Here is a 17,166-nt window from a genome sequence, read left to right on the forward strand (position 1 = left end):
ACGTGGTGAGCTGTGGTCAAACGACCCTCGTGACTGACACAGCATGGGCTCTCATCCAGGAGTGGAATGGCGAGGCACTGTAAATTATTATTACATTGTACTACCAGACTCATGAATAAAATACAGTCTAGTAGTCAACTCCCAACATGCTACCGTAATCAGTTTTACCTTGAGTAATCCGGCCCCATTCATTATGTTTTTGTAATGCATAAAACAATAATTGTCTGAAAACATCTTCATATATAGAGGACTGCAGAGCATGGGCAATTAATTGTTGGTGGCTCCAGCTTACCGCCAGGCTGTCTTGCAGATTTCCTTTGTTTCCTCAGCGATTGTGTGATGCAATTTGCATGAACGACGCACGGACCAATGTGACGCACGGACCAGAGTGATGCACGGATCACCATGTGATGCACGGATCAAAATGTGACGCACGGATTAATACGATGCAGGGACCAATATAACGCACGGATGAATGTGCGTGAGCTTTCCTGACCCCGCGGTTCGTGCTGCATGCAGGTGGAGCGGGCCATGAAGGCCTCGCTGCAGGAGGTGATGGCCCAGGCAGTGGCCGCGTATCCCGTGTCCCCACGAGCCCAGTGGGTGCTGAGCTGGCCCGGCCAGGTGGTGTTGGCGGGAAGCTGCATCCACTGGACCTCCGATGTCTCCAAGGTACAGCAGAGGCAGCGTGTGCAGAAGCGGAATGTGCGTGCGTTTGACGCAGTCGGCGTGGGAATACTGTGTGGCAATTTGCTGCACGTGCTGTCTGGTGGTGGTGTTGTTGTCGTCGGGTCGTACCGCGTGCTGTTCGGCCTGACGTCTTGACGGCGTGCTCCACGCGCCGGGAGCTTCGCGAACTCGGTGACTGAAGAAGCATCGCGGTGCGTGGGGCGAAACTTCGGACGTGCGTGAACGACGGCGCAATACAAACCCAAAAGACGCGTCGACCCTTTTCACGATTGTGTAAAAAAAAAAAAAATTTGCGTCGTGATGGATCTTCTTTCACTTTCGAAAATCCCATGACATGGATATTTTGTGAGTAATTAAATACATTAACCGGTTTATCAGTCCACCTCACGTAATTATGTTCTAGTCCATCAGTCTAATATGGTCGACCAGCATTTGTTTAATCAGACAACATTAGACTGGTTCCAACCTTCAGGGTAGCGTCATCAGAACGAGGCTATTTACCCTTTGCTCATTTACACAAATCTAGCCGGGTGATATTGATCTGGATAGGCGGCTCGACTTTAAAATAATATCGTTTTACGTCGAGAGGAGAACGTCGATTTATTTGTTACACGTGAAAATTGGGTTTATTAACTTGATAAAAGGCATAATTATTGACTCAGAGCATGAAACTGAATTACTTGGATACATGACGTACAGTGCGCCCTTCATTAATGGGAATGTTTGGCAGCAAGTGGACAACTTTTTGCCAATGAGCATTTGTTGTGGCTAATTAAGCTTCATATATATAAAAAAAAAACGCTTCTGATCAATCGCAGAGGACATGGGCAAGGTTGAGGGCAACGGATGGGGAAGAGCGCATGGCTAGAATATACAATTTTATTTTTAATGTGCAATTTTATTGAGGGACTCTGTGGTGTTGTCTTGGTTTTTGTCTGGGACTGTTTTTGCCGTTGTTTTGCTGCCTTGCCCATGCTTGGTAATTGGTGTACTCAGGAAATTTTAACTCGTACACTTCATCTGTTTTACGTATTTATTTTAATGATTTTCTTTCCTTTCCTATACTTTGCACTCGGATTGTGTTTTTTTGCCTTGTTTGTTTTAACTTTTTGACCCGTCCCTAACTGCTGGACATCGGTGAAAAAGATCTGCATAGCTCATCGGATTTTTCCAGTGTGAATAAAATATTCTGATTCTGAGGAGAGAAGAGGTGGCTGGCTCCCTTCACCGTGAGAAGTAGCAGTGAAGCTTGGGAAGACGGTCGTGAAAATTATCTCATCGCGGTCGTCCTAACCTGCAGCGCGCAAGCGGCGACGTTCTCGCATTTCATTCGTCGGTCTCGTTGTGATTGACCCCGCCCTCGTGAGCATCCGTTTGCGTGACTTCTCACGTTGCGAGGCCTGCTCTAGTCAGAGCCAGCTATTTCAAATGCATCGACTCGCCATAAAAACGAATCACGGTCTGAAAAGCGGAAAAAATGTTTCTTTTAAATGTAGCCAATCGATTTTTTGTATTATTTAGTTGTACGTTTTACGATGTATCGCTTTTTATTATATATATATTTTTAAATAATTCCTGTTCGAAGTTTTATTAAAATCTATTCACGCACTATAAACTTTGTGCATTAATAGTGCATTTCGCCAAGGGACAGAATATATAGAGATAGATGCGTAGACGTAGTGCTGGTGTTTGCTTATGTTGATGATAGATAATTTATCGTAACCCGTACTTAAATGTGAATGCTTGGGAGGTTCCATGAACAATACTTTTCAAATGACTCGCACCTGGAAAGAAAGAGTTCGTACCCTGGTTGAGGTTCAGCTTTCCCCCATTATCCCATAATTCCTAGAGTATATGATCTCACCAGTGGTCGTTGTATGTAGATATAGATAAATACAAATAGTGATCATTTGAAGCCCTTAGTCTCAGTAAACAGCCCTTTGTATGCACGATAAAAAAATATTTTCATACGTTCGTGACAGCATTTTTGACCCGTTTTTTCTATTTGTTTTTAAGCACTCTTGCTTATCCGTGGGTTTCATCCTCATAATCAGTCGTTTTTGTTCTCGTTGGCTTGCACATTCCCACTCTGCGTTGTCCTGCGTGCAGCCACGTAGTAGCCGCTCGCCCCCGTTTCACCTCTTGGGATGAACGCCACTTTTGTTCTTGAGCAGCGCGTCTCCAGCTGCAACGGTGAAAGTTTTTTGTTGTTCACCATCTCATCAAGGCGACACTCGATGATGCCGGCCGCAATAGCTGCCTCCACAACCTCAGCGTATTTGGGACCCGGTGCTGCCCTCGTTCAGCTGCCACCACAGCGAACGGTCTTGGGCTGTGGTCCTCGTAACAGAGCTGCTGGGCTCACTGGGTCCTTACCAGCTGAGCTAATGAAGTCTGAGTCAAGTGTCTGAACCCACTGCTGAATGAAAGGCCTTACCACATGTTGGGTATGAGGGTTGTGTGACCGCTCCTCTCACCATGCCGGTCAGTGTGGTGGTTGGTGACTGTGGGAAGCCCAGAACCAGTATAGACATAACGTTCCACTGATGTCAGCCGTGGCCAGGAATTGGACTCGGATTGCCTTGTTCACAGGGCGGCGCTCCAACCCAGATGTATAGATAGATGACCTTTAGATAAATCAGATGAGATCCCACACGTAGGCTAAGACTGCCATAGATATACGAATTTGCTAAATTGGCTCTCAGCCCTGAGCCAACATGAACTGACATTCAAGCCATTAAACGGTAGATATTTTGGGATTGATGTTCAACCAGGAGCGTCTTATTCTCATCACGTTGAGAGGTGGTGGCTATTATATTTTATTTTATATAGCATCATTCATGCTAATAGCATCCTATAACGCCATACATTAATTACATATGAGGACTTAATCCCATCATTTACAGCCATTACCGAGCAAATGAAAATCCGGCTACCAAGCAAAGTAAAAAATGAACAAACAAATTAAGAAATGGCACCAAAACAAAAACCACAAACAACAAAATGTGTACTATTTGGTTATTTCGGTAAAGTCACGTAGCTAGAAAAAATGCTGAAATGGGTTATTTTTTCTTGCTGTGGTGTTCCCACCTGATGAGAATTGCTTGTGTTGCGATCGAAACGTCGTGATTTGTTTTATTGAATTTTATATTATTTCTACCTACGTGACTTTACCGAAAGAACCAAAGAGTATGGATTCCTGCAGTCACGAAAGCTCCAAATCAAAACAAAAAAAATTATCAATGCTGAGGCAGAGATCTGTAGTCCAGCACTGTGGAGACAGCGAGTGTTGGTGGATCACACACACACAGGTGCCATACCCTGGTTCGCCAGGAGAAGGCGGTACAGCAAGTGGACTGATCCCAATCTGCTTCCATCTGTACAGGGATAGAGTGTTGCCCCCTCGCATGCGTGGGTTTTTCTCCGCATGCTCCATTTCCCACCCACTTGTACAAATACGCTCATCATTAATTTGGCCAATGAGGCAGGACCCTCCTGAAAAAGAGTCCTATGACTCAGTGTAGCATATGTGGATAAGTAAGTAATTAAATAAAAGCATTTCATCGGTGCATGACTTAGTAAACCAAATGTGAAAGGCAGTAGCCATTCACGACACACACCGCTTCGTTGCTGCAATTTGATTTTGCGGCTCGCAACGTTCCTCGTGTGAGCTGAGATTCCCCGAAGGAGCACATTTTTATTTCTGTTGAGCATTACGGCGCTTGATGATGTTGCTGTCATTATAATCAGCGGCGGCACTGGTGCTGTCATCGCCATTTATTTGAAAAGGGTTGTATTGCTCGGTAACGTACATTTTTCAACCGGCGTCGAAAAACAAATCCATTCAAGTGTGAGAGCACAAGCAAGGCAAGTGATGCTGGCTGATTATCCAGCAGCACAAACGCTGGAGATTATAGATTGCTCGTGGATGGGAGAGGTACAACAGGGCGCCCTTTGTTGAGCGATTGCCGTTGCAGCCGTGTTTGCCTAAGGAGTCGGAGGTCACCCTCTAGCGAGATGAACTTGCGAAGCCAGGCCGTGGCAAGGACATAACATAGATTCCTACACTGATGAGCGCCTCGGTTACATTGGGCAGGCGTGTAGTTGAATGGCCTTCTATTCCCAATGTAGAAAATCACATCTTTACCAATTCAGCAATTTTTGTGATTTTTTTAAATGATAACTTTGCAAATAAACTCTGGTCATTGTCAAGAGAGGCAACTTGTCTACCTGTCCAGCAGCTGAAGCAAGTATCGAGTGGCACTCCTCTCTGCTGTCCCTCAGGAATCCAGGATGACATTGACAATCATCAAGGAGCAAAAATCATCACGCGAACTCTGGTAATCATGCAAAGCGGCTTTTGTCTAGCCATTGAACAAAGACGGTCATCGCATCGCGCGCTGTCAGATGTGCTTCTACGGCCATCTGGAACGCTCTTCTTTCCGATATCAGGAAGCCATTGAAGCTATACACTTTTTAATCATCTAGATTGAAATTCATTTCTTTAGAACTGCTTTTTTTCTTTAGTTTGTTGTCCTTCCACCCAAACCTCCCATTAGCACCGTTGGCTACGTACGATGTAAAATAAGTTCTACATACATACAGCTGCTCTGCTGGGTCTCCGTGCTGCTCCGCAGATTGGCATGGGAGATACGACGCTGCTGCGTCGTAGCCGCTTGCACCATTTCACCGCTTGGGATGAAAGCTGCTTTCGTTCTTGAGCAGTGCGTCTCCAGATGCACAGTGCAAGTTTTTTGTCCACCATCTCGCGTGCCCGCTTTGATGGCGCGGTGCCAGCCATTCGAGGTTTGAATCGGGCACGTCTCGTCTGAGATGTGTAGCTTCTGTTTCCGGGAGTCCTTGAAGCATGTCATCTGGCTTCCTGGCTGGATGTTACCGGATCTTAGCTCGCAGTATAGGACTTGTTAGGGGAGGCGGCACCGATTAGCACGGTTGGCTACGTACGTTGCGAAAGCAGTTTAACGTACATTCGTACAAGAATCCGAATGACGTGGCTGCTCCATCTTCGGCTGCCAAACAACCCAGCTGCCACCAGAAGCTCAACATTTGGGGCCCGGTGCTGCCGCTTAATGCCCGATGGTCATCACGGGTGTTGCAGAGCCTCTGAATGCGTCGTTGGCAGCAAGTTGCGTGTGCTCGTCTCCGCTGGCCATCCAGAGCCAATGGTGGAAATGTCACTTTTTTATGGCAGGAGTCGTTTTCTCCTCAGTACAGCCACTGTCCAAAACACGGTAGAAATGGCTTCTACCCCAGGGGGGGAAAGGAGCCGGTTAACGCCTGGGTGGGATTTGAATTTGCGATTGCAGAATATGAATATTTATTTTTCCCAATCTTTTCATGTGCGTCATGTCATTTGGAATTTGGTTCAACGCCCATTGAAAGAAACAAAGAGTTTTTCTTTGCCCCAAGATTTGTGAGGGGAAAATGCAAATCAACGTTGAGATCACAGAGCCATTGGTTGAAATTCCACATTGCTATGGAAGGAAATATTCCACCCACAGGACTTTGGCTGAGTTGACTCACAACCTCTTTAATTGTCAGCTGGGTGCTCTATTCACAGCGCTCACCCACAGTGTATGCGTCTGTGTCACAGGCCGACAAAAACACCGTCGGATGCTCTTGAAAAACAACGCCGCTTCGCTGCAAACGCTGTTGTGCAAAACGTTCAATGAATTTCAGCCTCACGGAATCGGCTAAATTGCTGTAATGAAACGTAATGAAAACATGTTGGTGACGTTTAATGCTAATAGTTAAGCCTCGGGCATCTTGTATGATGTCTTATTCTCACAGGCTGTTGCCTGCGTTGGTTTCAATGGTTCTCACTCTGAACGTTTTTTTAATAAGAAGGGAGGAAAAATAAATAAAAATGAAATTGTACTGAGGTTTTTGTGCGAACATGGCTGAGGCATGCAGGCTGTGGGTTTCCATCCTGGGATAATGTTCCACTCATAATAATTACAGCCCTGGGTTTTCATTGAACATTCAATACATTTCTCTTAGAGCACTGATGTAATCTCGCCCAAACAACCGAAGGCCCAAACGTCATATATTTTCTCATTACCCTTAACAAGCCCAAAATGCCTTTATCATGTTTTGACAATCGTAATGATGGTAATATAATATTCAGTGTGGCATATGATTGAAATAAAATTTTAATTAACCACTGTGCTGTATCATTAAAGTCTGACGAAGTGTGTTGAATTCAAAATATTTTGAAGGGCGCGGTGGCGCTTTACTTCGGTGACTTTGAGGCAGGGTTAGTGGATCACGCAGGGTGACGGCATGTTTGAATACCACGTGCTGGTCATCTAGACTCCTCTCTGAGGCCCAGAATCAAATAGATAACTTGTAGCCTTTGGGGTTTTCTCGTTTGTCATTGATGATTAACGTTGACACCAGACCTTGCACCACCTGGCGGAATTATTGCCGAATATCCGACTTGCATGGGGTCTACGGTATTGGTGGATGTGCTCACCGGACGGATATGTGAACGTCTGTAGAGTACGGGAGTCAAGCTATGCACAGATCGGTTACAGGACAGAAATAAAGCGCAAACAGATTTAAACATGGGACGATGCTTCACTGCACTTTAGAAGTAAGCGAATGAATGTGAGATTAAGAATGCATTGCTGTGTCCGTGGAAAGGTCAAAACTGTGAACATCTATAGAGAATGACTCTTACACCACGGCCATAAAACTTGCTAGGTGCGGACAGTCACATTGAATATATGATGGTCGTATATTTTTATACGACATTGTAATAATGATAATAATTATACATTTAAAGAACACGCTTGTCGAAACGTTTCCCGGTATGCTGTGCAGCTGCGAGGTAACAGGTGAGTCACGCCGTACTCATAGTCGTCGTTAATTCCATAAAGCGTTCTCACCGCTGGGCCGGGCAGCTTTGCCTAAACTATTAAACATTTTTTTTTACCAGGTAAAACACACTGAGCTGTGTAGTTATTATGCAGAAGCGACCCGGCCACAAATGATAGCTCAACGAAGTGGCTTATCGTGTGGAAATGTATAGCAGCCAAATGCTCTAAACGTGCGTTGGTTTAGATTTTTAAATGAGGGGTTAAAACCGGAGGACCCAGAGAAACGCAAACTCCAAATATACAACAGGCGTCATGGTCGGGATCGCAATCGAACCCACGGCCCTCCTGTCTACGTGGCGAGGTATTTAACATCTCGCCACCATGGCGCCTCATCGGGGGTGTCCCCGTTTGTGCATCCCACAGGCCATGGAGCGGCCCGGGGGCCTGCTCGCCTATCTGGAGCAGAGCGGCAAGCAAATCGAGGAGGTGGTGGGGATGGTGCGTGGGAAGCTCTCGAAGATGGCTCGCATCACGCTGGGAGCTCTGATTACCGTCGACGTGCACGGTAATCCCTCGCCGCGCGCGCTCGCATTGCGCCGGTGGCCCGGCGAGCGCAGCCAGGGCTGCAAGTGTGCGCCATTCCACGCCGCGCGCATCGGCAAGGGAACGTTTTCTTTTTTCGGTCCTCGATTTAATTAGCGTCGACGATTGTATTGAATGTGCCATATGCGGAAGATATAAGTATACATGCTACATTAATTCGGTGCACGTCTAGATTACGTTATACCCGCTGCATGGTGCGCGTAGTTAGTGTGTTCGACTTACAATCAGCCTTGAGTCTATACATGTTTGAGTCTGCACGGCCGTGTAAAAGGGTAATGGTGCAGCCCAGTAATTTCCTGCTAACGACACCGCCAGCAGAAGGGCTTTCACTAGAGAGGGCTCAAGGGAGGTAATTTTGGCCTACTCTTCCGCGCTGGTCAGACGTCTTGGAAGAGGTGGGAGTCCCCACACTTTACCCCGCCACACGTGACATGTCTGTGGTGCACCCATTTATACAGCTGGGTGGACTGAGGCAGGGGAATTTCGTAAACTTGCACCATCGTTTCATCTGAACCGGTGACCTCTAGATGGCAATTCCGGTGTGCTTACCATTACACCGAGTCTTTTGTTTGGCTCAGCGGTTCTCAAACTCTAAATTGTGTTCACCATCATAATATTATGCAGGGATATTATTTTTTGCGAGGGATTGTAAGGGCAATGTTGATCTCGATTGTGCTGTTAGCGTCGTTAATGAGGTGGTCTTAGTTCTGGAACTCCCTCAAGTCAGTACAAGCTCACATGATGTCTGAGAATGGTCCCAGTAGATATACAGCACAGGAGTGCTTTTGGAGTTATTCAATAGGTCTCACAAAAAAAATCTGGCCAGGTCGCATGGTAGCTAGAGCTCTTCACTTCGTCAGAAGATTTTAGTTCAAATTGCAATGGGGGATATTATTGAGCCTATCACCCTTCAGGGTTCATATAGTGAGTACCACATTGCAGGGAAGTCAGCAATGCGTGTTTAGTCACAAACAAACTATGACTTTGACTTAACATTAAATTAGTTATTAAATATAAAATAATAATTTAAATAAATTCGACCCCGTCACTAAATTATGTCAACAGTGGATTCGTCAGGCTGTAGTGCTTGTATTTACAGTACTTTGCAAATCCACTGCTGTATGAATACCTTCCTGTGCCATGTTGTCTTGTAGAGCTATTTGACCATACTTTACCACGCTGGTCAATGCAGCTTGGTCAAAAAGTGTGGCCCGGGACTGGTCAGTGCATCACTCACAACCGACATTAGCCATGGCCGGGAATCGAACTGAGGTGGTCAGTTTTTATCGTGCAGTGGTTGTCACACTGCCACTCCCCCCCCCCACGCCTATATTGCTTTACATTTTTGCAATCATTGCAAGTGGATAAAACAACCTCTCACATTTCTTCATGCAGTGTGATACCGGAGCTCAGCAAGTAATGGCACGTATTTCTTTGGGAGCAGTTTGTTTGCTTATGATTAATGAATAAATAAATGTGTGAAGACGTATGTGTAAAGGGAGGTCACTCGCATTTCCAGAAGGCTCCGCTGCACTCAATTTTGGATGCACCCTGCAAGAAATTGCATTCATAATTCATTTTTGGGTCGGATTGCGTCAGCAAAAATTTGTGTGTCACAAACCCCCCTCCACCCGACACAGACAATGAATACATCTGTTACGTGAACACACGTGCCAATGTAATACTTCTCCTCGGCACACAATCGGGTGCGGACTTGTCGCTGGTAGTTACAAGCGGCGTCATCATCGGGCAGATGCGGAAAATTTTAAAATGTCCTCCAGTCTTAGGCCTTGAATAGGCGGTGTGATGCATTATTCTTTCGGTAAAGTCACGTAGATAGATTCAAAGAAAAATAATGTGAATTCCTGCAGTCACGAAAGCTTTAAGTCAAGATTTTGGTGTGATGTCATCAATGTAGCGGAACGTTCAATGTGGATTGCTCTCCCAGCAGGCACACCGGTGGTGCTAAAGCAGACATTAATTGCCACGTTTGTTCTCATAACAACGTTATTCATTGGCTGTCTCGGGTGGAGGAGGGTGTAACGACACACATTTTACTAACGCGGCCTGACCCAAAAATCAGTTATTCAATCGTAATATCAGTTCCGAAAGCCCACGTGTTAAAAATTTATTTCATGCGTGTTATTTTCTTCACAACTGAGTACAAAACAATTCAACGTCATTAAAGAAGTCATGTTTAAATCAGTGAACTACCCAAAAATGTGTAGCTTAAAATGTAATAACAGTTATTGGTGGCAGAGCAGTGGAGCAGTGGTTAGCACACTGCACTGTGAATCTGATGGCCCGAGTTTGAGTACCAGGGCATGGCTAACACCATTGTGAGTTATATTTTAACCAGTCCTGGGCTCTCTTCTTAACCAACTCATATTGACCAGCATGGTGACGTATGATCAAACAACCACCGTGACGAAAATGTAATGGGGAGGCCTTCATGCAGCAGTTAATTGACAAGGGTCTGAAAATATGTTTTATTGGTAACTAAATGTGTCAAGTTCATTTCAAAGTGTTTCTGCTCATGCATGTGGTGGTGTTGGTGTTCACCTTCGTTTGTGGCAGAAATTCCATATTCCTATGACAGGGACCAGTAAGTCTCCATAACAAAGTGGCACTCGTTTTATTAACCCCAAACAGATAATTGGTTGTTGATCCATGACCCAGATTTGAACTCGTGACCTTCCAGTTGTGTATCAAGTGCTTTATCCGTTATGCCAACCTGCTCCATGAATACACTGAATGATTCTCAATGGGTTATCACCAATTGTGTATATATACTTGTATAAATAACATGAATATTCATCAGCTTCAGCATTTATCTTGATTTTAGAAGATTACAGCTGGTGAGCTACCTGCACTCTGGTTAATAACTGCATTATACAAAAGTAGTGAGTCACTTCGGATCCACTATTTAGGAGGCAACAACGTTTATTCTACACTACATAATACCATTACACACGGAACTACAATACACCTGTCTCTTACACTCGTTACATGCGGGACTATAACACGCCTATCTCTTGCGCACACTGGGTAACTCTAACCGGGTCAGAACCGCCAACGTGATATCTGACCCACGACGCCGGAGATGGAGACAAAGGCGTAGCACTTGGGTTCCACTTCACCTGCAGACAGCCCCGATATGCGATCGGGGCTTCTCTTTTATCCCTCTCGCCATGGCCTGGCTCCACCCTCAGCCACGCCCCCCTCTGGAACATTCCCGAAGGTTCCAGACGACCTTGCACGTGCCACCTGCCCGGCTCCGCCCTTAACCACGCCCCCTTTAGGAACTCTCTAGAAGATTCCCGGCTACACTTTCCGTGTCCCCTCGGTCACCTTTCCCCAACCACCCATCACGTGCTTCACCCGATGTGGCAATGACTCGCTGCGCTGGAGGAGTGGCTGCTATTCCCTACTCTGTCGGTAGGACTCATCAGCCCCTCTCTCTGCGAGCACCCGATACCACGCCCCTAGTGACCGACTGTATGGTACTTCACGGTGTGCTAGCCTCTTGCACCCATATTCCCTTGTTTTACAGCACTTCGCGCTACGTGCCGTAGTGACCAATTTTACACCACTACACATATAACATATGCAGTGTGTTTACTCTGTTGAATGGGTCCATGTTAGTTCCACTGCCCAGGTTAACTGTTATATATTTATTTTCCCTAAATTTTACCCCGATTGTGCGATCGGCACTTGCTCAGGAGATGAAGCATCCGTTCGGATCTTGTCAGGTGCAGAGCAACCCTTCGTGTTAGACAAGGATCCACTGAAGCAAATATCGCAGAGCTGCCTTTGAGGTTCCTTCAACTGACCTCCGCTGCACATAGTAGGTTACAGCACTTTCCCACTCTCTCAGCAACAGAGAATAATGCACATTACATGGTAGTCAAACCAATATTTATTTACTAGCGGTAAGTACCCGGCGTTGCCCAGGCGAAAAAAACAGACACACACATCGACTTACACACAGACATCGACCCACACACATAGAAACACAACGACTTACACGCACACACACATATGGACTCACACAGACAAACATCGACTTTAGACACACACACATGGAGTTACACACACACATCGACTCAAACACACACACATAGACTTACACACACATATGGACTCACACCAATATTTATGTATTCACGGAGATGTAATTCAGAAAAATTAGGCGCAGTACCCAATTGTATTGTGGGTTTTTGTGCATTCTTTGGTGATTGAGCTGAAACCATCAACTGCAAACACTTGAGAACCTGGTTTAATCACGGATTTCCACCTGGGTTCAAACCCAGGTTCGCAGCGATGCCATCCTTGGAACTCTAAATGTCTAAGCCACCCGGTCACCTTCACATATATTATTTTGAGATTTTTCTTCAGCCACGTTTGGAATTGTATGTTGACACCATGACCTCTCTCTTGCTATCTGTCAATAGCTTAATCTATCTTTTGCATTGTTGCATTTGTAAATAACACGCATTGATTACCTTTATTAAATGGAACGATGAGAGTACAAGTCAAAAGTCACCACTCAAACGATAGTGAGTCCGTGTTAGTCCCTGTTCTTGAGCCAGTGTTGTACATTCCTCGTTCTTATGGCAAGTGGCAGTAATTATGTTCCTATATTGTGAACAAATGTCATTGCTCCAACTAAGTTTGAAGACATTTTTATTTTAAATAAAGGATCCTACTTGGTCAATGCAGTCTTTGTTTCATATTTGCGGCCACTTCAAAAGGAAACAGGTAACATTCATATTGTTGACTAGGGACCCATTCTTTAGATGGAGTGCTCGTACTAATAGCATCTGGCAACAAAGCAACACATTTTTAACATTCTGACTCTGCTGACAACATCTTAAAGATCAGTCGACAGTTTTGACTGATGGATAACATGAATATTTACATGTTTATGCGGGGAGATGAATTGATGTCGATTATTTTTATTTCAATCATCCCAGGGCTTGGTTTCACCTGATAAAGAAATTCCGTTCCTGATGCATGTCTGATCCATATGTCATAGCTGGTCCTATACACTGATCACTCTCTTCTGTCACTCTCTTCTGTCGGAATATGTTGCTTTTTGTTATCAAGTTCAGCTGGACACTGAAAAAGCAAATAGAAAAAAATAAATAGTGCGCAAACAGACATGAGGAGAGATGCATGCTCAGAATTACACTGATAGATGCAGAGAAGAACGTGGATTAGGGACAATGCAAATCAGAGACCACACATTGACTTGTTAGTGGGATTGGTCAGGGATGATGGCCAATGAATGAGGCTCTTTCCAGCATTCCGGAGGGAAGAGTGGAAGACCACTGCAGGTGGAGCGGTGTGATCAGGTCATTTGCAGTGAGATTCATTGGGTTCACCACTGATCCGGGTTTATGTCAGACTAATGGCTCAGTTTCTGGTTATTTCTGTGAGAAATTACCAAGCAGTGAAATCAATTAATAAGTCGAGATTAAAGAATCTCCGACTTCATCTTCTTGGTTCTTTCGGTAAAGTCACTTAGAATGGAAATAATAAAATAATAAAAATAAAACATTAAATAAATCTCACGACGTTTCGGCCACAACGCAAGCAGCCGTCCTCAGGTGAAGAACAGGTCTGTCAGAAAGACAGCGTCTGAATGAACACCACCAGGCTTGGCAGCGTATATTTAAGCTGGGTTGGAGGGGGAAGAGCGCCTTGACAAATGAATTTGCATTAGCTGCAGTAACTAAAACCACCACGTAAACAACTAAAGTATAATTCGTTTAGCATTAGAAGAAGTTACAGCAGCAGATGTTAGTGTAAATGCGTTTGGTATTACCGTAGAGTCGCGGCATCTCTTCAGAAAGGTGAGAGACTCGATTAGCTAGTTACTGCAGCTAATGCAAATTCCTTTGTCAAGGCGCTCTTCCCCCTCCAACCCAGCTTAAATATAAGCTGCCAAGCCTGGTGGTGTTCATTCAGACGCTGTCTTTCTGACAGACCTGTTATTCACCTGAGGACGGCTGCTTGCGTTGTGGCCGAAACGTCGTGATAATTATTTTTTATGTTTTATTTTTATTATTTTAATATTTCCATTCTACGTGACTTTACCGAAAAAACCAATAAGATGAATCTCTGCAGTCACGAAAGCTTTAAATCGAAAAAAATCTCCGACTTGACTGTGAGGGATCACAGAATTATAAGGGATGCACGTGGCCTTCATCCAACAGTGGATAGGCCACTGATAATGACGGTGATACAATTTCTGGGAGAAATTAACAAAGCGATTAATTTGCTGTAGAGTGGACTTGAAATATCATGAGATAATGTGTGTGCAAGTGACAGTCCAACGCCTAGTTTTGCAAATCACCCCCAACTAAATTGTGAACATTAATAACGGGCCTTATCCCGTGTAACACGTTGTGCAGGTCTGCCTTGAAAATTAGATATTTTAGTAGCAGGCTTTCACCGTGTTAAATAATTGATATGACGTAAATTGATATTACTGTTCACTTGCAGGGGGTGAATATTCCAGTGTTCATTGTGCTCACCACGAAGCCACATTATATGAGACTAATGGTGGCAGTGTCTGGTGTTTCTGTGACGAATTACGAAATAGTGCAATCTGTTGTTGAGTTGATTTTGAAGAGATTTTTCTTTAAAGCACTAGCCATTACGCTGTTGCTCAAATCTAAAACTTGACAGCTTTCCACAAATTGTTATCGAGTGACTTTAGAGGGCTTCGATGAAACATGCAGAGCATGGAATCGTGATGTGCATGAGGAAACCCACCTGGTTGCCCAGGCAACTAGGTGGGCCCATGGCGGACAGTACAGAAATTCCACTTCGCCGCAATATTTGTATCATTTGAGCATTTTCCTCTGGTGTTTGTGGAGTTTTTCTCGAGCCAAACTGACTCAAAAAGATAAATGTGTCAGAACATCACAAGGAGGATTGTGCTGATAATGCGAAATGAAGGGTCATTGAGACTTGCCGAGGACTTGCATTGCATGGCCAAATCTGGCAAAGCCGTGCCAGACTGCAAACGTGACGAGTTTCGATCCCAGTTGGACGTCCACTCAACCCAGAGTCTTGAATAATCAGTGAGACTTACCAGGGTATTTACAATACTGTCCAATCAATCAACATTATGAAAGAAACTACCAGGTAATACATCTCCTTTACCATTAAATTAACACCACGTTCATGGCCACTGACCAATTTGTCCAGGGTTTTCTTTGTTTAAACAAATTGTGACATCGGCCCAGAGACCTTTATTGGTCAGTGAATCATATTTTATATAAGCGATGATAAATAAATCGCCCCCCCCCCCTCTTTATCTGCGACTCAATGGGGGCTTGTTCCTTTTCTGCCTCTGTTCTGTTCTGGAGATATTTTCCCCCATCCCTCCGTGCAGCCAACTCCTTGTCGCTATTGATGTCTATGCTCATGACCTTAATCTTTTCTGCTTATTTATAACTGTTGCCTATCTCTGCAATATCCCTTCAATATGATTATATATATATACACGTATGAAGCATTGCACCCTGTTTTCGGTGCTTCTTCATGACGCACATGTGCCGCCCTTCGAACGTCACCGTCATATGCAGCTGCACGCCGATACCACGTAGATAAATCCCGAATCGAATTGTTCAGCGCCTGAGTATTTTCCTCGCTCAACGACGGCATCTGTGCCCCGGGGAAACAGCCCGGGACGTGGTGGCGAGGCTGGCCGAGGCTGGTGTGCGCAGCACCGCCGAGTTCCCGTGGATCGCTCAGCTGCGCTATTACTGGGAGGTGGGGGGCACGCGCGTGTGCATGGTGACCACCGGCGTGCCCTACGGATACGAGTACCTGGGCAACACGGGCCGCCTCGTCATCACCCCACTCACGGACCGCTGCTACCGGTACGCCGGTCGTCACATCGCACACGCACCACTGATACCGGTACACCGGTCGTCACACCGTCCATTCACCGCCGCTACCAATACGCCGGTCGTCACATCGCACACTCACTACTGCTTTCAGTATGCCGGTCGTCACATCGCACACGCACCACTGCTTCCAGTATGCCGGTCGTCACACCGTCCATTCACCGCCGCTACGGATACGCCGGTCGTCACATCGCACACTCACAACTGCTTCCAGTACCCCGGTCGTCACATTGCACACTCACCGCTGCTTCCGGTACACCGGCTGTTGTAGTCATCTAATGTAAGCATTATCATCAATAAAAAATGTTATGTAACCATTTAGTCAACAATTGCCATTGTAATGCTATTGCTATTTTATGCAACAGTTGAAATTCCACATTACTTTGATGGGGGCTAATCTCTCTACTGCTGACTTTCCACAAAGTGGTTCTTATTTTGTCAATCCCAGAAGGATAATGCGTGGAATTAACCATTGACTGTGATTGCAACTTGCTTCTGTTCAATTGTGGCTTAATCGCTCGAACCACAGCACCATACTGCCAGATCCATCATAAAACCTGCCGATATACTTTTCTGTGAGGACCATGATGGACAATGCTGCCATGAACAATAGCACAAGCATCTTCATTCATTTTATCACAACCCACCACTAACATAGCAATTAATTTAGATACCACTCACAATGCGATCATTGCATAAAATTTTCATCTTAGTCCAATGAAGCTCGAATTTTTTTTACTTTCCCACGGATGCCAACTCCAGTTTACATCCCGCACCTCCAATTAGCGCGGTTGTGCTACGCACGGTGTGAAAGAAGTTCAACATGCACACGCAACATACGTCCACTCGTACGTAATTCATTCAGACGCAGGTTAACGAATGTGCACAGCGGATGGCAAAGGACGAAGGGCTTTGTGCGACGCTCAGTAAATCGTGATTCTCCGCGCCTGTGCGTGCGCGGGTTGAGTGGCCTGCTTGACTACACTTGCAGGACACTCATGGGAGCCTTGCTGCTGAACCTGGGAGGGGCGCCCGAAGGCCCAGCTGGAACGGGCAAGACAGAGACCTGCAAGGATCTGGCTAAGGCCGTGGCTAAGCAGGCAAGA

General features: G+C 45.4%; 1 protein-coding gene across 10 annotated transcripts in view; it reads left to right on the plus strand.

Annotated features, from left to right (window-relative positions):
* Positions 1–17,166, plus strand: part of LOC144934736 (dynein axonemal heavy chain 3-like) — an 864,594-nt gene that overhangs the window by 535,863 nt on the left and 311,565 nt on the right. For all 10 annotated transcript variants that reach the window (XM_078860821.1, XM_078860816.1, XM_078860817.1 and 7 more), the window contains 4 exons: positions 520–672; positions 7,956–8,097; positions 15,835–16,033; positions 17,052–17,160. In XM_078860821.1, coding sequence (XP_078716947.1) covers positions 520–672; positions 7,956–8,097; positions 15,835–16,033; positions 17,052–17,160 — 603 coding nt within the window. The remainder of the gene's footprint in view (positions 1–519; positions 673–7,955; positions 8,098–15,834; positions 16,034–17,051; positions 17,161–17,166) is intronic.

Source organism: Lampetra fluviatilis, chromosome 11 (assembly GCF_964198595.1).
Source record: "Lampetra fluviatilis chromosome 11, kcLamFluv1.1, whole genome shotgun sequence".
NCBI classification, from domain to species: Eukaryota; Metazoa; Chordata; class Hyperoartia; order Petromyzontiformes; family Petromyzontidae; genus Lampetra; species Lampetra fluviatilis.